This window comes from Aethalodelphis obliquidens, unplaced genomic scaffold, assembly GCF_003676395.1.
Source record: "Aethalodelphis obliquidens isolate GAN/ISIS:26980383/991018 unplaced genomic scaffold, ASM367639v1 scaffold7, whole genome shotgun sequence".
Lineage (NCBI taxonomy): Eukaryota > Metazoa > Chordata > Mammalia > Artiodactyla > Delphinidae > Aethalodelphis > Aethalodelphis obliquidens.
Window position 1 is genome coordinate 53,521,084 of NW_020837951.1, and position 24,202 is coordinate 53,545,285.

Sequence of the window (24,202 nt, forward strand, 5' to 3'; positions counted from 1 at the left end):
GGGATGTGGGTTCGATACCTGGTCTGGGAGCTAAGATCCCACATGCCTCACGGCCAAAAAACCAAAACATAAAAGACAACAGAAGAAATATTGTAACAAATTCAATATAGACTTTAAAAATGGCCCACATGAAAAAAAACAAAACAAAAAAAAACAACCAAAAAAAAAAAAAAAACCAACCAAAAAAACATATATAAAAAGACAGCTGAAAAGTCTCATCCTCATGTGACTGTAAATCACTTCTAGGAAGAATTTGCTCAAAATTCAAATTTGCTAAAATGCCTACATTTTCTTTGAAGTTTGAGTGTGGAAAATTTGAGGTTAGATTTCGGTCTACTTAAAAATAAAATGATCTGTATCTTGTGATTTTATAGGTTTAAGTGAAAGGTAAAAATTATCAAAAATATAATAGCTGAGCAATAATGAGGGAGAAATCCACATCTGGCTTTGTTTGTTAACAGCAATTTTTATTTCTTTATGACTAAAGGATTTGTGGTTATTTTTGACAATTAAAAAATAAGTATGGTAAATAAACATTTTCCATTTCTTCCCTAAACTAATTAAGCTTTAGACTATGAGTATACCTTAGCTTTTTGTTTGAAAAATCAACTGTCTGAACTAAGGTACAGTGCCCAGTTGTATCTCTTACTGAATAATCACCCTAGGACTGAATCGTCAATAGTGCACATTTCTTCTTCACGATTATCTAATGCTAGGATACATGGTGCTTGGCAGTTTAGACTGGTTCATGATGATCCTGAACTATTGATTCATAATCAGATAAGAAGCTATGGCAACTCCTCTGAGATCAAATGGTGGGATGTTCCATTTGAGATGAGATGTTCAGCATGGAAAGGCTTATAGAGCATTAAGTGTCATTACTGGAGTGGGTGAGACTTACAACTCCCTATGTGAAAGAGCAGGTAAGAAACTGATAACCATTCCAGTCACCATGAGCACATGAATTCTTAGAAAAATCAGTCTTTTCTGGAAGACTAAAAAAAGATCGTTAGCAATATACTAGGGATGAATTAAAATCCTCCACGTTCGCCAGCTGAAACAGGATTCCCATGAGAATGGGAATCTACTCTGAGGGTGGTTATCAGTCAAAGACAGAAACCCTTGGTCCAGTGCTACTGCAGAAACACTTTCAGAAACTGGAGAAGAGGATTTTGCACTGTGTTTAGACACACCACTGAAATATTAGAGGACTGGCAGGCTTCTGGGGCAGAAAAGCGATAGAGATCAATGAAAAGTCTTCCAGCCATAGGAATTATAAGTGTGAGACCACCAGCCTCAGATGCTACCCCAACAGAATGCCTAACAAAGTCTGAAGAGTCAGAGCTCAGGTAATGTGGAGAGCTTCCTACATGCATAGACCAGGTTTCTTTCTGACTGCACATTAGCAGAAAGATGAAAGACCTCTTTGCAGTGTGTCCCATGACAAGGCACTACAGAGCATAATTCGAAAAATCAGACCAGGTTTGAGCACTTGCTGAGAGTAGTTCACAGTGAAGACTATTCAGGAAAACAGACTTTCATCAGAGAGTGCAGGGATACCCATGAGCTTTGCTGTGAGTGAAGCTTAATTTGGGCAAAGAAAGAGAGGAAGGTAATACTAGTTGCCATGAGAAAATGATGTCTGACCTTGTGTCACCAGTTAGGAACTGCAGAATTAAAGTAAATACAGGTGTGACTCAGCTCCCCCAACCAAACACTGAATTCTCAAAAGACAGAATCCCAGGGAACGGTGTAAGTGGTTTCCCTCATTTGGGGACAAGTAGTTTCCCTCCATACTAAGAATGGAGTGCTCATTAAAGACTATGACAACTATTTTTTCTTCTGAAATAGAGTGGCATGGTCACAAATGTGATACAAATATGACCACATGGCAACAGGAAGACCTTAGTTCTTGTGTGGTGGATTCAAGGAAAAAAATACCTGGGCTCTGTAAGGCAGAAGAAACCCCTATTTGTTTGGAATATAGAAAGTATGCATGTCTGTTGCAGACTGCACCAGTGAAGAAACTCTTCCATGATTTCTCAGGAATTAGGGACAGAAATCAGTAGGAACAGGGAGAAGCTGTATTTCACATCTAGGAGGAAAAAAAGTAAAGCTCAGTGGAGCTCCTACAAAGATACAGCAAACCGGGCTTCCCTGGTGGCGCAGTGGTTGAGAGTCCGCCTGCCAATGCAGGGGACACGGGTTCATGCCCCGGTCCGGGAGGATCCCACGTACTGCGGAGCAGCTGGGCCCATGAGCCATGGCCGCTGAGCCTGCGCTCCGCAACGGGAGAGGCCACAACGGTGAGAGGCCCGCGTACCGCAAAAAAAAAAAAAAAAAAAAGATACAGCAAACCCTCTAAGAAGGACCTGAAGGGGACAGGGCACCTATTACCTGATGGGGGATAGATACACACTATGATAAACATGTGGCCTAAAACACAGGCTGCAAACTCTTTTCCAGTCACTCAAATGCTAATGATGCCTTGTTGGAATCCAGGGACCAGTGGAGAGTCTCTAAGCACCCAAGGTCACTTGAGGCTTGTAAGATATCCACCCAAGAATCAGTGTCCTGAAAAGGACAACAGAGAAAAGTCACACCTAAGCCCTTAGGGAAAGAGGTTGAGAGAACAGAGAAGAGGGGTCAAATGATGTCTGGATGTCCAGTAAATATTCTGTTTATGTTCTCCTTTCCCAAGCTCAAAGAAGAGATCAATATTGTACTTTTACTAAGGCAGCAAATACTTTTTTCATTATTTATTTATTTATTTAAACATCTTTATTGGAGTATAATTGCTTTGCAATGTTAGTTAGTTAGTTAATGCAGTGTTAGTTTCTGCTGCATATCAAAGTGAATCAGCTGTACATATACACATATCCCCATATCCCCTCCCTCTTGAGCCTCCCTCCCATCCTCCCTATCCCACCCCTCTAGCTGGTCGCAAAGCACCAAGCTGATCTCCCTGTGCTATGCGGCTGCTTCCCACTAGCTATCTGTTTTACATCGGGTAGTGTATATATGTCAGTGCTATTCTCTCACTTTGTCCCAGCTTCCCCTTCCTCCTCCCCTCCATGTCCTCCAGTCCATTCTCTACATCTGTGTCTTTATTCCTGTCCTGCCCCTAGGTTCATCAGAACCATTTTTTTTCCCTAGATTCCATATATATGTGTTAACATACGGTATTTGTTTTTCTCCTGACTTACTTCACTTTGTATGACAGACTCTAGGTCCATCAACCTCACTACAAATAACTCAATTTCGTTTCTTTTTATGGCTGAGGAATATTCCATTGCATCCATGTCCCACATCTTCTTTATCCATTCATCTGTCTATGGACACTTAGGTTGCTTCCATGTCCTGGCTACTGTAAATAGTGCTGCAGTGAACATTGTGGTACATGATTCTTTTTGAATTATGGTTTTCTCAGGGTATATGCCCAGTAGGGGGATTGCTGGGTCGTATGGTAGTTCTACTTTTAGTTTTTTGAGGAACCTCCATACTGTTCTCCATAGTGGCTGTATCAATTTACATTCCCACCAACAGTGCAAGAGGGTTCCCTTTTCTGCACACCCTCTTCAGCATTTATTGTTTGTAGATTTTTTGATGATGGCCATTCTGACAGTGTGAGGTGATACCTCATTGTAGTTTTGATTTGCATTTCTCTAATGATTAGTGATGTTGAGCATTCTTTCATGTGTTTGTTGGCAAACTGTATGTCTTCTTTGGAGAAATGTCTATCTAGGTCTTCCACCCATTTTTGGATTGGGTTGTTTGTTGATATTGAGCTGCATGAGCTGCTTGTATATTTTGGACATTAAGCCTTTGTCAGTTGCTTCGTTTGCAAATATTTTCTCCCATTCTGAGGGTTGTCTTTTCATCTTGTTTATTGTTTCCTTAAGGCAGCAAATACTTTTAAAGAGAACAATGTAAAAAGAAAAAAAAGCATTTCCCCATTATTTATAATTCCCCATCGTTATTTATTATTGGTATTTATAGCTTCCCATTGCCTTTTAAGGAAGGAGAATCCTTATCACAGGATGGCCCCTTGTTTAGCAGAGTTAGTATCAGGTTTAAGTGCTCTGCTGAAGGGTTGAGAGATTTGAGGAGACGGGGATCTGGGCACACTAGCGGTGAATGCTCATTGGTAAAATGAATGGACAGACTGGGGGGGACAGGTGGTGCAGAGAGGCTTTGAGGGACTGTGCTCTGGAAAGCGTGATGCTAAACCTCAGCTCTTTCCTCTACAACATCTTCAGTAAAACTGATGCCACTCACAGATACTTCAGGTACAAGTAATCAAGACTGGCTGGAGCCCAGGGTTCATTTAGGGGCAGTTGATGATGTCAAAAAGGTAAACCTCAGTTTCAAATGCAGGGAAATGTGGAGAGGTTTGGAGCCTTTCATAAATTGTTGATATTAATTTTATCATCACCATTATTTACTTTTAACAGAAAGAGTTATTTATTTTTAAGTAACTTTGGAAACAATTATTTTAGAGCTAACCTGATTTCCAACGTCAGGATACATCAATGTTGGGGAATGCCAATCACCCTCAGTAAAAAGGAAGAGGAAGACTGATCTCAAAGTGAGAGGTGCTGAAACTTTTGCATGAGTTGCATGGGGCAAAAAAGAGGATTCCCTGTACATGTGATTTATATACACATTATGCACATCTATTCAATGGCCCAAATAGAATATGATATATGTGGACAATTAGGACTTTGTCTTAGTGTAAACATCAGCCAGTCATTCAATTACATGCCAATAAGACAGAAGGAAAAAGAACAATTATATCATCTTATTCATTGTCTTTATAGGTCAAGGCATATTCTCTTGACTCTGAAATAGCTTTTTAATCTTTTTTAAAGACTGAAGGTCAAGATTGATATAGTCAACTACCACTATAATTAAAATTGGTCTCATGGTAGAAATTATTTCCTTTCTAGAACTGTTTAAGAAAGTGATTTAAAAATAGAATACTATAATGCTTTATGATTTATAAAGCTTTTTTACATTAATTCTCATTTGATCTTCACAACTTTGTGAAACAGCAAAGGCAAGCAATATTATCTCCTTTTGACAGATCAGAAAATTGAGGCTCTCTGGGATTGGGGGACTTTCTTGAGATTACATAGGTGTTAACTATGAGATTGGAATCCAAGGTTTATCACTCTGAGTTCAACAGTATTTCCATTTTATACAAATATAACAAGAATATAAATCAAGAGGAAATATCACTGTTTTTAATGAAACTATCTTCTGAGGGGTGGCTTGTAAAATTAAAATTTGCTACATGATTTACTGTTAACAAGATTTACTTTCCAATAGGAAAGGGTTTACATATGATTGATTAATAAGCATTACTTGAAAATGATTTCAAAGTGATCAACTTACAAAGCAACAAAAACTTTTGAATGAATAAATTTTACTCATCATAAAAACAGTTATATAATGATTGAATTTTCTTGTTAATACAGGTTGTTCTATTAACCTCACCAGTTAACACTTTCTTAGAGAAACAGCATTTTTGTTTCCTTGTGAAAGAATAGTAAATTCTTTAGAGAAACCCAATGAAGAGAATACACTTAAGACTGGAAATTTCCTTTGGGGTAATTTTTCTCCTGAACTGTAAGACTTGATATTTTGTTTGCATTTGAGATCAAGTAAGACAGAAACAATTTCTACTTGGTGGCTTGTTCAGAAAAAGTATCTGTGACTGCTGACATGAGCATGTGACCAGCGCCCTTATACCTGTTAGAAATGACCACCTCCTGGTGTGTGTGTGTTGGGTGGCGGGGGACTTCTATAGCAAGTACTTCAACCAGGAACACAAAGGAAACAAACCCTTTCACTTTACATGTAGTCTATATAATCACAACCCAGGTTTTTCTCCAAGAGTGGTCCTAGACACTTGTTAGAATTATCTGGGCACTTGTTAGCAATGCAAAACAACAACAACTAAAAACCAAAAAAAAAGAATGGACACTGCATTCTGGTGGCTCATATCTGTATTGCTAGTGGTTTGATCTCTTCTTCAATTTGTCCAAAGCAGCGCTTTTCAGAAAGTAAGGTGTAACCCATTAGTAGGTTATGAAATCAATTATCCTGACCAGCATTTTTTAAAAATTAAAGAAATCAAATAGAGTAGAAAATACTCAAATGTCCTGGCACACAGTACAGGTAAGTATTGTTTCCTGGAACTTTGGTTTTAGTCCTCTGTCTATGAATGTATATATGTATATAATAGTCATGTGTGTATATATAGATGTATACTCATGAATGTATGCATATATGTATGTGTATGAGTACTGGGCCACAAAGTAAAGGTATTTCTCATTGTAGATTGTGGCCCTCAAACTTTGAATGCCCTGCACAAAGCAGTTAAATCAGTTCCCTTCTAGTAACTGGATCCCTTCTAAGGATCTACAGGTGTCTCTTGGGCCCACGTGTCCCTGCAATGCAGGTAGAAACAGCTCACTGAGGATAAAGCTGTGAATATGATACCGCTCTGTAAGTTGTATATTCAAGTGATATAGAAATCAACATATGAATCTATTACTCCACAGCAATATTAAAAAGAAGCTTAACTCAGATATTCAGGACGGGTTGTTCTTTTAACTCTTAAAAAAATTAAAAATGCCCAGAAAACATACCTAGCCAGCTTTGCTTTTCATCTCCTCTTGAATAAAAGCTAAGACAAAATCTTAATCTTATACACTAAGCATTTAGAGCAAAGAAGGCTTAGCTCTTGCAAACGCTTAACTACATGAAATACTTTTTACTCACTGATAATTTTATGACATTTAGAGAAAAAAATTTTAATCATTATGCTTTCAGCCTGAAGTTTTGGCAATTTTATACCACCTAAAGCTATTTTGAAATATTGATAAGAAAAAAACATATAGAGAAGATACCTGCATGAACTGAATGTGTTCTGAGAACATTTGGTTTAACCAGGTGAACTGAAACCAAGACTGTTGTATCGGGCTTCCACTGATTATTCTGTAAAGCCTACATCCCTCCACCCTCACCAGGACTTTGTGAAACTGGCATTACTGATGTGTGACAATAAAACTAATTTTGAGATATCAACTGTATAAGCACTCAGGGCTACAATTACCCTTCAGGAATCTGCTGGGTTAGGATTAAGTGATAGGATTTAAGGCCAAGTTGATATTTTCAAATTTAAGATTTCAAATCTGCCTTTTGCAGATTATTCTGAGTACCAAGAACATTTTCACTTTGTATTTAGTTCATATAATCACTAAAACAGAGGTTTTCTCAAAGTGTAATTCTGGATCAGCATTACCAGAGTCACCAGGTGCTTATAAGAAATGCACATCTTGGGTCCTTCTCCACACTGAATCAAAAGCCTTGGGGGTGGGGACCAGCCGTGCATTTAATCAATGCTCCACACATAATGTACACTCAAGTTTGAGAACACTGCACTAAAACATAATCAAATTTATTTTCTTTGCCAGGGTTAGACTGCAATTAATACTTCAGGGAGAATAAGTAGGGAGGTAACAGGCATTCCTAAAATGGCCCTTGCTAACTCTGTATAAAGGGTGGTTTTAAAGTTTATTATATAGATTTTTGCTATTTTCATTCTTTTTCATTCTCTTGCTATCCAATCCTACCCAGCATTTAGACAATTTTGCAGTTTAGGTTAGTAACATAATCAGAAGATAAGCACAATTTTCGTGAATCTAAAATTAATCAATTTACAACATATTAACATTTGTGATTTAAAAAATAATGTGATGAGAAAGAAAATGAAACTAACCACTTAAAAGAAGTCTGGGGGCTATTTGTGTATTTCTATTTTTGCCTTGGAGGATTAGGTACCTTTCAGTGATGAAATTAGCTCCATTACTCATATTGTAAACCTTTATATTCATAGAAGCACAGTGGCTGGTCAATAGTGATTGCTCAATAAATGTTTGAGAGAGTGAGTGACTCTAAGTACATGAATATACCAAACATTCACCTTCACCCCAAAATACTGAATAAGAATGGCTCTAGAAATCTTTACTAAATTTAATGCGCATTTTCATTCTCTAAACTTTCAACAGTCTAATAAAGAAGAACTTTTTCTGAAACCTAGGATCAAGGTTTAACTTGAATCATGATACCTCATAGACAATCTTTATACTGGGCACATAAAGAAAGGGTTGTTTCAGTTACATGCATTTGGATAGCATGACCAAATAGATACACTTTATAATCATTAAGAGCTTGACTAAGATTTTTTAAAATAATAAATCACTTTTTTTGAATAGAAAATATATTCACATGCCTCCCACCTTTTTTTCCTTCATTCCTTCTTCTAGAGATATCTTTGTACTTACATAAGCATATAGAAATGTATATTTCTATTTAAATGCACACGTGCGCCATGTGCACGCATGCGTGCGCGTGCACACACACACACACACACACACACACACACACACATTACTCCTTGCTTTTTCATTTAACAATATATTTGGAGATCTTTCCACATCTATCTATCTACACACATGCAAACACATACACACACTGCCTCACTCTTTTTAATGGCCGTACAAAATTCCACTGAATGGACAAATGCACTAAAATGTATTTAACTATTTCTCTGCTGATAGACAATTAGGATTCTTCCAATCTTTTTCTAATACAAATAACTCTACAATGAATATAGTTGTTTATGCAGCATTTCACATATGTAAGAGTATCATCAGTGGATTAAATTCCTAGAAGTACTCTCTGAGTCAGCGGCTATGTGTATTTTCAATCTTTTTTTTTTTTTTTTTGTATTTTCAATCTTAATAAAAATTTCCTTATTGCTCTCCAATCCTGTACCAATTTAGTACTATCAACAATGAGACTGCCTGTTTCTTTACACCTTTGCCAAGGTTTACTAACTTTTTAACTTTGCCTGTGTGAGAGATGAAAAATGGTATCTCTTTGTAGTTTATTTTTCATTTCCTTTTCAGTGAACTGCTTCTTCAAATGCCTTCCTCATTTTGGTCTCTTTTTTTTCTGAAGGATTTCTATGAGTGGTCTATATATTAAACGAATTCATGCTTTGAATATAACATTTCAAAACTTTATGCGAGGTTGTTGTTTCACTGTTGCCTTTTGTTGCTGTGGTTTCTGTCATATGGAATGTTTTTACTTTTATATAGTTGATCACATCAGCATATTTTTTTGTAGGATCTGAATTTTACATCATGTTTCCCCACTATAACAGAATAATAATAAAAAAATTTTCCATCCAAGTGAAATTAATTTTTATATAAGGAGCAATGTATGGAACGAATCTAATTTTCTTTTAAAAATAGTTATCCAGCTGTCCCAAGCATTATTTATCAATAATATCATTTCTCTATTGACAGGCAATGCCACATTTGTCATATGTTGTATTCTTATATGCGTTTGGCCTATAGTCTATTACTGGCCTATACTGGTCTATTCATGTGCCTAGACAATTCTGTTTTAATTATTAATTTTATATATGTTTGAACAACTGGTAGGGCTGTTTATGTCCCACAACACGCATCATTATTTTTCTTTTTATACAACTTTCTTCACTATTCTTGTATGTTTATTTATGTAAACAGTCTTTCTTATAAAAGAAAAAAATCTATTGGTATCTTGATTAGGATCATATCAAAATTTTTAAGTTAATTTAGGGAGATTCAAAATGTTTGATACTGAAACTTCTCTTTCAATTATTCAAGCTTCTTTTTTTGTCCCTTAGGAACTTAAAAAGTTTATTCAGCAGCTGGATCTTGCACATATATTGTTAGTTTACTGCCTGGCATATTTTGAGTTTATTATAAATGAGATCTTTGCTTACATTATATTCTAGCTACTGTCAATTGTATTTAGAAAAGCTATTGATTTCTTTGTATATTAATTTTGTACTAAGTCACTTTACTAAATTCTCTTATTATTGGTTCTAGTTTTTCATTTGATTCTCTATGATTTTTATCAGGTACACAATCATATCATCTGCGAATTCTGACCTCTTTACCTCCTTCCTAATTTTATATTTCCTTTTCTTGTCTAACTGCATCTTTCCTATAATTTTGAAAGGACAATTAAAAATCACATCTTCCTTTCTCACAAGGCAGATGGGAAAAGTTACTAAAACTTATAGGGGGTAAATTTAAAATAAATGAGTTAAATTATTTTAACTTTCTACAGATAGATTACAAAATCCCTAGCCCATGAAATTTTGGGGCACCAACAGTTATAATTTTTAAAAAGCTAGACTTTAAGAGAAAACAATTCCATAGCCAACAAATACAACTGTAGCTATGCATACTGAGAAAGTGGTAACAAAATCACATGCTTTTGGAGGATGTACTCATAAACATGGGAACATGGAGAAACTCCCTTTCATTTGAGAATTGATAATTGGTCATAGGCATCGTTTAGAATTTTCCCTCATTAAAATAAAAGACATGGGCCAGTGGAACAGGCAGTATTAAATTTTATGGGTCTAATACTGACTCACATGTAACTCACAGATGACAGTATATTTTAATTTGCCATTCACAATACATTTCATATTTTATCTGGATCATCTAGCTTCCATAAATGAAACATTAGTGATTTTTTTCCTTCAAAATCTACAGCAGTTTCAAACTAGTAAATTAACTTGCAATTTGATTTATAAATATAAGGATCAAGTTAAAGTTATACAACAGGTCACCTGGAACATAGTTTACTTCCATATTTATAAGTAGAATTTACAAACATCATTAAACCTTCCTAATCTAGATTTTAGATGGAATAGAATCTAGCCATTTCTGGCATGTTGTAACACACCTGTGGTTCTGAAATGCTGTTTCAGTATGAAATAGCTAAAATTAAAATAACTCATTGTATTTTGCTTTAGAAGGGAATCCATCAGCTATGCTCAGGAGGAGCTGAAGGCCCCTGTCATTCTGTTTGTCTTAACCTTCTAGTTTATCAAGATTTCTAGGAGTAGAATGTCTTACAGCCTTAGCCATAAAATTACTGCCTCTAGATCTTATCAGCTTCAAGGCTGGAGCAGTGTGAAACTGACTGACAGCTGAATGGAATATAGATGAAGCAATGGAGACTACAAGTCATTCAAAGTCCCATTTTATTAAGTGCTTTGAAAATAAGGTCCCAGAACCTTCAGTCAATTTAGGATTTAGTGCAGAAAGCAGAAGATTCGTGGTACTCTCTCTGAGGAGTTTTATCTGAGAGCTCAGGTTGGCCTAGGGAAAATGGGACACAGGAAAACAGAAAATACTAAGATCATAATGGACATACATACTTCTGCCAAAATAAGTGGAGAAAGTAGTTTTGCTTGACTTTCATTTTTAAATCATTCAGGCTAACTGTAAAACTAAGAAAATTATTTAAAATAGAAATTTATTATTTCTGTAATATGTAATATATAAAATAACTGTGATTTATGCATAACATCACATTTCTAACAAAAAATTTCTTCCAAGCATATCTTTATATATGACAATTAAAGAGAAATTTTTGTCTTACGTGACTATGTTGCTTTTCTATCTCTATATAGCCATAACAAGTAATCCAACATTATTTTAACATTTTTTACCCTTTGGTAAGAAGAATGGGCAGTTCAGCTCCTTCTAATATAGTCATTTCCCCATAAATATATAAAGAAGCCCTTCAAGTATTGATATAAAAAAAAATCTCTGACACACACCGTTAGGTGGGAAAAAAAAGCAAGATTCAGTATTTTTGTTACTATTCGTAAAAAAAAATAAAAATGCTAATGCGAGGGAAAGAGAGACATTCTGCTTGTACATTCAGAGAATAACTCCAGAGTGATACTCAAAGAACTTGATAACTTTGATTGCCTCTAAGGAGAAGAAATGAGGAACAGAAATGAGAGGGACACTGCATTATGTACTTTCTTTTATCTTTTGAATTGTGCTACTTAAGAATGTATAACTAATTCACATAAATAAATTCATAAAAACTTTACATGCAAACCCAAGGATAAAGAAATAAAAGCATCTACAATTATTGAATGAATTCTTAACTTTCTATAAATTATATAAGATAGGCCAAACTTTTACTTATATAGCAGTAGATGGACATTGAAATTTTCCTCCAAACAATTGAAAAAATTACAGTATTTTTCATTAATCAAAAAAGGTAGAGATATGAACAATATTAGCTTCAACACATTTTCCTTGTGCCCTTTGGTGGGATCTAATTTTAGCAAGAGCCATTTAACATATATAATTACTAAATGTATATACAGAAAAGTAGAAAATTAGCTTTCATATCACAGTCTCAAAAATGATTAATGTAACCTAATTTAGTTAGTTTTCTTATCAAGAAGAAAAACAACTCCATAAATAACCATCTCATTATAAGAATTCAAATGTTATTTTATGGAGGAATGAATAAATTAAATTTCTTATAGCAAATTGCTTATTATTATATAGTCTGGTATAGATAAACTATGTTGTGATAAATACAAAAATATCACTAACTACAATCATAAATTTTTGATTCTCAAATGCAAAATGTGTTCCGGTTCCAAAATTCTAAAATTCTAAAAAAAATATGGTTATATGAAAAATAATGATGAAAAATAAATTAAGAGTTTAAAATGAATAAAGACACATAAGGAACACTATGGAGATGTATTTAGAAGGAAGATCAAGGCATAATGAGTTCAGATATGACTGTAGTCAACTCTTCTACCTTAATGTCCATGTTCTCCTGAAATGTTAACAATAGATCCCTAGCATTAATTTAATGAAACGTAAAATGTTTATTTACTCAAATAGTAACTTAGCTGAAGTCATACCCAGTGATTTTCCAATAAAAAATGTTACATAATCTTTTTGAAAATTCTTATTTAATACTATCAGCAGGAAATGCCTTTTAAATGTGTATAAGTTTATACTTATATTTAAATAAATAAAAAAATATATACATACATACATGTTTAATAATTTATACATGGACTCCATTGACCAAATAAAAGAGCACAGTAAAAGGAGAAAAAGTATTTTGACCAAATCTGAATATTGGTAGCTTGTACCATAATATATTCATCAAATAAAATTTAATATGTTACCATAATAATCTTTTGAAAACTTCTGAAATTTCTATGTACCTTGAAAACTGAAACATTTTACAATACACAGCAAAAATGAAATACTAAAACATGTTTATGTAAAATATTTTTGCACTTAAGGTTATAAAACTAAAGTAAATCATATGCTCAAATAAAAATTCTCCATTAATGTAAATAAAGATCCTTCTATTATAAGAAAGATGGTTTTATATTGACTATTAGACTAGGTAACAAAATATTTCAAGTGCTGATCATTTATTTTTCTTAGTAGTGGTTTCAATTTCAAATCATCTCTTTTTACTGATTTATCCTGAGAAGTTGGTTTGCACATTGGAGTAAACCTCTTTGTGGCAGAAAGTTATTCCTAATAAATTTAAGTGAAAGTATTTCTATATAGACAGAGGTCAAATGTAAGAGACAGCAAAGGCAATTATTCTGGGAACCAGAGCAGGAAACCTTGGTAACCAGAAACCGCGTAAAGGTATTAGGTTTGTGCTATTCCGGAGCCCTCAAATTTAACTAGTTTCACATCAACTGAATTAACTGACTATACATTCCACTTATTACAGGCTCTTAAGGCACAGCCCAATTGACTACTACTGTCAGGAATTCTGGCAATAGTAGAGGCTACTCCTACCCAGTTAGCTGCATCAGGCATGCTATGGGTGGTAGGTTGAACACAGAAGAACAGTCAGAAAAACTGAATTTATATGGCACAGTCTGGCTCAACGTTTGGAAAGAAATGGCTTGCATCTCGACTAACAGGTTCTTAGAGACTGTGCTCATAGACATTCTTTCTATGGTTCTACAGTGAATGAAAAAGGTACATGAAAATAAGGAAATCTCCTTTAATGACACGGCACCTACCAAAAAATCTAGAGTTTCAGGAGTCTAAACAACTATAATACATAGCACAAATTTTCTAGCATTTGGCAAGAGGAGGATGGGAGGAAATCTTAAATAGGTGTCATAGCACTTAAACTTTGTTAACTTTACTATAGGAACAGATGTGAAACTGTACAGAATCACCACCTCACTGTGAATGAAGCAGATGAAGATCTTCAGCACGATTGAGGGGGGATCTAAATCAAATATAAACTGTGGTAATAAATGTAAGGTAATAATTACTAGCAGATGTATATTTAGATAATATGTATCTATCATGTCACTATCATGTGCTTTGATGAGAGCACCTTATGATTTTTCCATGCAAAAGTTCTCTCTTTATTTAACTTTTAAACTCCTTTTGCTAAAAAGGAAATTTTCTTGTAAAAATGAAAACAAAAAAACCATCCTTAACAGAACCTTAAATATTAATGCCTTTTTAAAAGAGTGAATTAATATGTACAACTGACAGGAATTGATTTTTTAAAAATAGTTTTCCCACTATTCTCAGCTGTTATAAGTCAGTTATTTTGTGTTAATTTACCAATTAATATAATAAAAATTGCACCAAATTTGTGTAATGGATAACTTAAGGAGTCATGTCATTTTTCACACTCTATACAGAAAAACAAACAAAAAAATCAAGCTATAAAATTCATCCTGCTAATGTTTGTACCTATATATACATGACCTGGAATAATCAATTTAGTTAACTCAATGATAGCACTAGTAAATTTAGTAAACCCATATCTAGTTCATGAGGATGTTTAACAGATAGCTAAAATTCAGTGTGAAGGCAAGTATCAGTGCCTGGGGAAGGTGAAGCAGGAGAGGGGTGGGGATGGAGCGCTGGTAAGCCAGCATGAGAGAGGGTATATGAAACTAAAGTGGGAAAGGACTCTTCCTCCCCATTTTTTCCAGTTTTCCTAAGGCCTTGGTAAGTGGCAAGTACTTCCCTTTCCACTGAAAATCACTTTCTGGATGGCCTGTATCAGGAGCATTATACAGTACTGGTACCTAATCTACCCCTTTTCCTTTTATGGTAAAGATACAGTTATTTTACATCTAGAACATTTTATAATTTGTTGGTAAATATTATGATTTTAAAGCTGAGAGGATATTAGGAAATCATTTAGTCTAACTAACCCCTTATTTTATTGACAGGGGAACTGAGGTCCAGAGAAGCTATGATTTAGTTTCTAATCTACATAAATATACTGCTGTGACTAAAAGGTTTAGAAATGGTATATTTAGTGTTATCAAAAGCAAGAGAGAAATGGGCATTAGAAATGCTTCAAAAATACAAAGAAAAAATGACAAAAAAAGAACTCTCCAGTTAGAACGGTTAGTTATCTCTTCTGATGCTACCAGAAAATAGTGAATTAAAAATAAGGGCTTGAAAAAATGGATTAGGGAAAAGATACTAAATGATGAAAGTATGAACACATGCAATCATTACAAACAGAAAAAAGTATATACAAAATACTTACCAAGTACCTATTATATCATGAAGAAAATCCACAAAATGAAAAATGTAAAGCCTCTCATATAATTATTTTCTACTCAATTTGTTTCTATTTCATTATAAGAACAAACTATATGGTAGGATTATGGAAAAGGGGTACATGCACTTAATTCAAATCCCCAGGCCCCTTTTATATGAAACATCTAGAAAATCAATTCCATTTCTACTTTAGCTAGGTGGTTCTAAATGATTATTCTGCCTATGCTTAGTTGAGGTAAAAATGTAAAGGCCAGGTTACAGAGTTTGAGGATATCAAATTCCGCATAGGTTCTTATTACTATTTCTATTACAGCATTTTAGCACATTAAGATATCTTGTGTTGGGCTTCCCTGGTGGCGCAGTGGTTGAGAGTCTGCCTGCCGATGCAGGGGACAGGGGTTCGTGCCCAGGTCCGGGAAGATCCCACATGCCGTGGAGCGGCTGGGCCCGTGAGCCATGGCCGCTGGGCCTGCGCGTCCGGAGCCTGTGCTCGGCAACGGGAGAGGCCACAACAGTGAGAGGTCCGCGTACCGCAAAAAAAAAAAAAAAAAAAAAATGTGGATTGAAGATATCTTGTGTCAAAATAAATATATTTATTAAGTATAAAAAATTTGAAAACTCAAATATGTGGTTGTGTTCCTAAGATATTATTTGCTCATACCTATGATCAGAGCCAATATAAATGCTTTTCATTGGAATCACCTAGATCAGTGCTTCCCAAAAGTGTCCCTCTGGTAGAATGCAAAATGACTTTACATATGGCATATGGGTAAACATTTTTAATTTTACTATTTAAGTACGGATTTTAACATATATTAGAAAAAATTACACACTAAAACTGCACAGCACATTGTTGCTCCAGCCCAGTGTTTTGGATTTTTTCTCTCTAAAGAGAAAAATGTACGATAGAGGCTATCAAGAACCTAAATTAAACAAATAAAAACTCAAATACTTACTGTCGCTGGGGAAGCCCGAGTGGTATGTGTCACTGAGTGACCAGAATTCTCCATTGAATTGCCAATCAGATAGGTTCCTCCAGAGCTGCTGATGAGTTGTCCTCCCGTGACGCCCATCTGAATCCCACCAGTGCCCACCATACTGTGGGATGAGACCACGGTAGTCACCTGTGCAGAACTCCCTTGAGTATCAAAGTAATTCCCTCCAGTGTTTTGGCTGTACATCTGCGTTTCTGTGTAAGGATAAGTTGTTGTTCGGCTTTAGAAGAAGAAGAAAAAAGAAAGAAATTTATTTATATCATCTTATTCATTTTTTTCTAGTGTGAATATATGTTTAAAATATATCAGCTTAGCCTTTGGAACATGGTGAGTTTTTGTATTTTATATGAAACTTCATTCCCAGAAATAGTTGGGTTTACTTTCCAAACTAAAGGTACATTTCTTTTTTTTTTTTTTTTTTTGCGGTACGCGGGCCTCTCACTGTTGTGGCCTCTCCTGTTGCGGAGAACAGGCTCCAGACGCGCAGGCTCAGCGGCCATGGCTCACGGACCCAGCCGCTCCACGGCATGTGGGATCTTCCCGGACCGGGGCACGAACCCGTGTCCCCTGCATCGGCAGGCGGACTCTCAACCACTGTGCCACCATGGAAGCCCAGGTACATTTCTTTATAAGTACCTTAACACTTTTCTGTACTTTAGAGCTTTTGCTTGTATACTGGTGCCTACCTCCAACATATAAATAAGCTCAGGTCTCTTTCCTCCAAGAAGCCCTGCTGCGTGACTTCTTAAATTTCTTACAAAACTTCCTGCAAATCCCAGTTTTAGGAAAGCTGGGATCCAGAATGACTGGGGGCTGCAAGTCAGCTCCTCACGCTACTTCACACTCCTGGGTGACTTGCAGTAAACCTAAGGTAGCTAGCATGTATCTTTTTCTCGCCACCATAAGGATCTCGAGCAAAGATTTCACTTACCATGGGCCCTAGATCCCTAACTCTTTCTTTTTCTTTACACTCAAGGTTCTCCTTGATGTGATGACTATGCCACCTCATGTCCTCACTTTCCGCTTCCCAACAACTGCAGTCCAGCTTCTGCCCTTAGCCTTTCACTGAAAGTGCTTTTAATAAGGTCACTTGTGAGCACATCTAAATACCAAGCTAAAAGGCTGCTGTCAGTCCTCATCTTTCTTGACCTATCTGCAGTATAATATTGTTGACCACGCCATGTTGCCCTTTCCCTCCTGGTTCTGTTCTGATTAAGCAGCTTGTTCGACTGATTTATTTTTAATATTCAATTGACTATAACTTACATTTTAACATAACTTTTATTTTTACTTGCAAGTAGTATAAGCTCACAAGAAGTTGCAAAAATAGTAAAGAGGTACAAAATACTTTATTTAAAAACTTAAATATCAAATTAAAATTCCCAGTTTTTTGGTCATTCTCTTCAACACCACACTCCAGAGCTAGGCAGTACTGACAATTCGGTGTAGATATTTGCAGGCATTTTCTATGTGCAAGGTCTTTCTGTTTTAACCTCTCTTGTTCATTAGTTTCTATGACATATTTTTTTACCTTTTACTTTTTTTAACCACTATGTTTCGAGAGCTTTTGGAGGCTCCATTTTTCTGGCACATTAAATACTGGTAATTTCTGAGGTCTCCATTTTCAGCTCTTATTTTTCTCTCTCATTTATTCGGACCACATACCTTTATCGTATACTACCTGACGATATACATGCTCATAAGTTGATAGCTCCATTTTCTAGTTACACTTTAAGAGTTTTAAATCTAGGTTTCTTTAACAGCCACCTGGTTATCTCTGTTAGGGAACGCCATGATATATGGGAAGTCTCAAATGTAAAATTGAACATATGCCTAAAAGGGAATTCTTTCTCTCTTGCTCTTTTTCCTATATTCCCCCCCCTCTCAGCAGAGGGCAGCACCACAACCCTCAGCTTTGGAAATTACTGCTGACTTTCCATGCTCAGATTGACATCAGTCACTAAATCCTACTAATTTTACCTTCTAAATAATTCTCCAATTCTCCTTTCCATTCTTGTACTCACTTGCCTTAACTCATAATGTTCTCCATTATAACTGCCTTCTAATTAGTTTTCCTTCCTCTATTCGGGCTCTCTTCCAATCTATCTTCACTTTGCTGCCAGGAGAATTTTTCTAAAATGCAAATATGAAAATAAAGCTTTTCATAAAAACCTTTCCATGATTCTCTCTTGCCTTCGGAAGTAATTCACAACCCTTGACCTGCCTTATAAGAACCATCAGAGCCGATGCCTGCATGATCTCTGGACTTGATACCAGTCATGTCTTCAAGTGCTTTCTTTGCTTACACCACACTGACCTTTTTGCTGGTCCCTGTAACGTGCCATCTTCTCTTGCCTCCCTGCTATATCTCATGTTTTCCTCTGTCTAGAAGGTGTTTACATTTTTCTTCAGCTCTCTTCTTTTGTCTAAATCACCCTTAAACTCTCAGTTCAAGCATCACCTTATCTCAGAATTACTTTTCCGGACCCTTTGCCCTCTGTGGCCACTCCTCACAGGCCTGTTATGTTTTGTTCTCTGTACTTTCCTAACACCTTGTGCATACCTGAAATACAGCTCTCCATATACTGTTACTTTCCTCATGTATTCATACTCCCATGAAATTATGTTTTATTCCCATATGTACCCTCAACACTTAACACAGTTGCAGCTACACAGTGGGCACACTAACCAACAAATAGAATATGATTCTGTTTGAAAGTACATTTGACATAATGGTGACTTCTGTAAATTTCTAAAACATAAATCCTTCTTTTGTTTTGTTAAACCAAACAAATTGGTTAGCACAATTGAGAGATTGTGCTAAACTATTTCAAGATTGTTCTGTATTATTTAAAACAGGTCATTTTAACCCATTACAAATTAATTTGTAATGTAATTGCTAACGTAAATTTTAGTAAAATAATTAGAGTGCTCCAAAACTATTCCACACTGGGTAAAGTTACTGCTTTCCAGGAAGAGCCACCACAGATCGATGTACAAATTTTAGTTTGGGGTGGTGACAGAAGCAACTCCATAGAGAACATTTTTTTATAGATAGAAAAATGTCATTTAAAATACACAGTTCTTCTCATTATTGTTGTATTTCCCAGCTGGATACCTCATTTATGTATTTCTTTCATTATATATTTATTTAATAAAATAAAACAGCCATGTTGATTTCAAATTTAGATGAAAAGAAATGTGAGGTCATTTTAATTTATGTCTGCTAAATATGATAATGATCCTATTTAGCTGTTTTTAAAATAACACAATCTGATGTTAGTATTTAAGTATAACCAAGTAAGGTGTACACATAGATATAGGGCAATAAATACTTTGACAGGTGCAGGAAATGGTGTCAGCTTTCCTTTCCATAGTCCAAACAAAATGTTTAAGCATGCTCCACAGTAGTAAGTTGATTTTATAAATAAATCATGTAATAATGGCTATTAATAGCTAATAGTTACTGATCATTCACTACATAACAGGCATCATTTTATGTACTTTTCAGGAATTAACTCATTTAATCTTCATTACAACTTTCTGAGATGGGTACTGTTATAATTTCTATTTCCACAGACAAGGTGAATACTTGAAGTTTGGATAGGTTAAATAGCTTTATCCAAATCACACAGCTGGTAAAAAATAGATTTGGAATCTGCACTTAGCCCATGCTCTCAACCATTCTGTCACATAAAAAGAACTTAACTTTTTACGTATGTCAATGGTATGTGTGAATGACTACTGAGGAACAGTCCCAAAAGCTGGTATAGGGAACATATGGACTTTCTGTTGCTATTTGGGAGTTCCTTACACCTTAGTTAACTGTTTACTAACACCCCACTACTCTCCTCTCTTACTCAGAATGGAATCTGCAGAAGATGTACTTGCAATGGTAAAGAAATGGAGATGGAAAAGGCGAGACTATTTTGGAGGATACTTACCATTGCACACTTAGATTTCAGAAGTTCTATGATCATGGAAGTTGCAACTCTAAGAGAAACATTCCACGGGGTTTAAATCACTCCATCTTTGGGGTATGACTCCTTTATATAATTAGTCCTCAGTGAACAACAGTAATGTAAACAAATGTATCACAGATATATAAAATCTGTATCTATAGCCCTCAAGTCAGCATAAAAATATGGCAGCAAAGAGCTTTGATTTTCATACTTCCCCCTAGCTGGAGATGATTCATTAGCTAAAAAATGAGCAAAGAACAGGATAAGAGTGAAAGTCACTAAAGAGTATGCCTAATCCATAAATTATGCTCATTACTCAATCATAACCCATGGGACGGAGGAGAAGGCTTGAATAAACACACACTGGGGTAAAGACTGGTAATTTCTAGGGGAAAAAAGACACAATTATATTAGGAAATGAAGTGTCACAAATTGTTGCTGAATTTGTCTCTGACACTTACACACTTGCAGTGGGGAAGAGAGGAGACTTTTAAACACTGGATTGGGTAATAGAGGCAGACCATAATATCCTTAGTCATTGTTCTTCAAGGGTAAGAAGGTAAGTATTAACGCATTTGTTGGAGGCCTGTCTGGAGCCAGAGTCAGAGTCAGGCACAGATAATTCCTAAACATCTTTTCAGTTCTAAATGTTCTAAGCTCCTGAGTAAATACTGGAGAGATTTTGTTTTAAAAAAAAAAAGGCACCACCAACAAAAACAAACCCTTCTTTCTTTCTAGGTACTAGAAATAATAACTCTTTAATTCTGATACCTAGGATCAACTTGTCTTTCATACTGCTAGAATGAATACATATGAGATATTGCTTGCACACTATTTCCCCAGAATTTCCAAGACGTACATTTGAGAAAAGTACTCAATTTTTGGCATATCAGATTGAAAGCAGCTAACTATTTCCACACTGTACACTACTGAAACAGCTAAATTCCCAAGCAATTCTGTGCACAGTTGAAAGATGCTGCTGTGTTCTTTTTGTTTGTTCTTTACTGATTGCCTCAGACTGTTATGAAAATAATGTGTCACATTATTCTATAGCAGAAGAGAAATCTTTCCATTGTTCTGCATATGTATCCAGTAATGAATGTAAACACATAGATATGTGCATACTTGCTGACAGACGCTTCTTCATAGCTGACTCTATTATCAGGTTCTATGTAAATGTCAGGACTCTGATCCATTGAATTCAGTAAATTAGTGCTGTCTGCATCCTATCATGCCTTAGCATATACCTTGACTAAGCATGACTCTGAATATTCCCTGCTTGCTTATTCGCTAGGATGATTATGTATGTCAATTTATTTTAGTTACAACCAATTTTTCTGTTTTCTTTATCTTCAGGTGTCTTATCCACAAGTCCAGATGTATAATATCTCTAAATTATGTGTTTTGTATTTTACCTAGGTCTTGAATATCCTCTCACCAATAAGCTAGTCAACTGCAAAATCAAGCAATGGTATGAAAATGGCAAATTAAGAAAATAAAATACCTTGCAAATTTCACACCATAAAATTTATTATGAAGATAGAATATAGTAATGTTGATCATTATAATATCTTACATTGGTACAATGTTTTATTGCTTTCAGGCCATTCTGTACACATTCTTTTAACAAATATTTACTGAGCATGTATTCTGGCACCTGGAAAAAAGGAACATGACCTCTACAGTCATAAGGGCTGCATAACATAAGGGGCAGATGGTCAAAAATAAGAAAGGAAATAAGATCATTAGACATTTTCTTAAACCTATGAAAGAGAAAAATAGAATATTAAAGTGTGCATATTAGATCAACTAGTCAAGGAACGTTACCTCTGAAGAAGAGATATTTAGGTTGAAACTGAAGGATAAAAAGAAGTCAGTCCTATGGAAAACAGGAAGAAAAATATATCAGGAAGATATAGTGTGGCATGTGCAAAAGCCATGACACAGGAAAGATCCTGGTATTTAGGAAGGAACTAGAAGTCTAGAATGGTTGGTTAAAATGAATGAGAAGGACATTAGAAACAATGAGGTTTAAAAAGTAGATAAAAACTAAACATGTAAGTAGTGTAAACAATTTTTTAAACTGTGGGTCATGATCCACAATTTAATGGGTCACACATACTAGCATTAAAAAAAGAAAGAGACTATAGTAGACCAGACAACATCAGAACGTATCACACCTAGTAAGGATAAGAATTATCTTGAGAAACTTTGTTTCTGTCATATGCATATATGGTGAAATGTACATCTAATTTTTTCAATGTGGATGGTTGTTTAAAAAGCTTAAAGACATCATTATGGACTATGGCAAGAAGTTTGGATGTTATTTTAAGCTGGGATAGGAGTTTAAGGAAGCTAAGGTACAGGGAGGTAAGGGAATGTTCCAGACAGAGAAACAACCTAAAGGAAGGCCTGAGGTCAGAGAGGTAACAGGAAACCATGAGGAAAGGGAGTAGCAAACAGGGCACAATACTACAGATAAGCCATGTAAGATGATTCTGAAACATGTTCATTAGATATAATGAGAGGAGGTAACCTTATTGTAAGGTGTTTCCATGTAGTGCTAGCAAATATATGTCTGATTGGACTAGACTGAGGATATAAGTAACTAAAGGCAGCCACAATGAATCAGTTTTAAATATTTTCAAAAAGTTTGGGAGCTAGGAGAATTTGGGAACTGGGAGAACTGTTGTTAGAGATAGCGGCAGCAATGGCCAACAGCATTTGAGATGATTGTGGTCGTGTGGTGTCCTTATTGGACAACTTCTGGGGTGTGTTTTTGCCTTTGGTCTGGCTGCTGTCTAACAATGCTTGTACCTGTCTTTTTTCAGCTTGATTCTTCAGACTTCCTAGAAATTCTGAGTCACAAATATCTTTCAATAAATTCATTGTTTTGCTTAAATAAGCCAGACTTGGTTTCTGCTGCTTGAAACCAAGAACTCTTAAAAGAGTTTTTCATTGTGAAGTTTTTATGGGAGTCACCAAAGCCCTGCAGAGAAGTAGCTAGATTATTTGGAATCTTCAACAAATTGCAGTCTTGTGGTATGTAATATCTGGTTGTCTAACATGCACTACTTTTTTGAGTTTTGACATAGATCATTTCTTGAATGCTCTAAGTCAGACTGAAGGCAGAAGGTACATCAGAGTGGTGACATGTCCATTTTGTGCAAGACACCAAAGGGGAAAACAGTAATTCAGAAAGGAATTCAAGTGACGTAACATAAGAGACTATTACCTAAGAATCAAAAACAATAAATTAAATATAAAGTAATAAAATACTAGAATCACTAATGAAACACTTGATTTAAATTCAGAAGACATACTTATTTCTGCTAATTTCAACTGCTAAAATAGGTAAAAAATAAAAGCATTTATCGAGTTGTTGCCACAACAGCTACAGAGGAAATGCAAGAATGAATTATTAAAATGCAATAATAATCCTTGCAATAACTAATTGAGCTTTTTCATTCATATGTAGTATTTTTAATATATATGTTGATAATGTACAGAGTACTGAAATCATAACTTTAAATTATCATTACATAAAGATATTTGGACATTTACACTTTACTGTGTATTTCAATTCTTCATTTGTATATTGTAAAGTAGTGGTTCTCACACTTTAGTGCACATCAGAACACCTGAAGGGTTTGTTAAAACACAGATTGCTAGGCTCCATTCCCCGAATTCCTGATTCAGTAGAACAGGGCTAGGGAACCAAAACTGGCATTTCTAACAAGGCTGGCGTTTCTCAGAT

At 35.4% G+C, this 24,202-nt stretch overlaps 1 protein-coding gene across 3 annotated transcripts in view; it reads right to left on the reverse strand.

Moving 5' to 3' along the window:
- The window catches only part of RFX3 (regulatory factor X3), a 290,506-nt gene that overhangs the window by 77,720 nt on the left and 188,584 nt on the right, over positions 1 to 24,202 (reverse strand). For all 3 annotated transcript variants that reach the window (XM_027105786.1, XM_027105787.1, XM_027105785.1), the window contains one exon: positions 16,445 to 16,703. In XM_027105786.1, the coding sequence (XP_026961587.1) occupies positions 16,445 to 16,703 (259 nt within the window). The remainder of the gene's footprint in view (positions 1 to 16,444; positions 16,704 to 24,202) is intronic.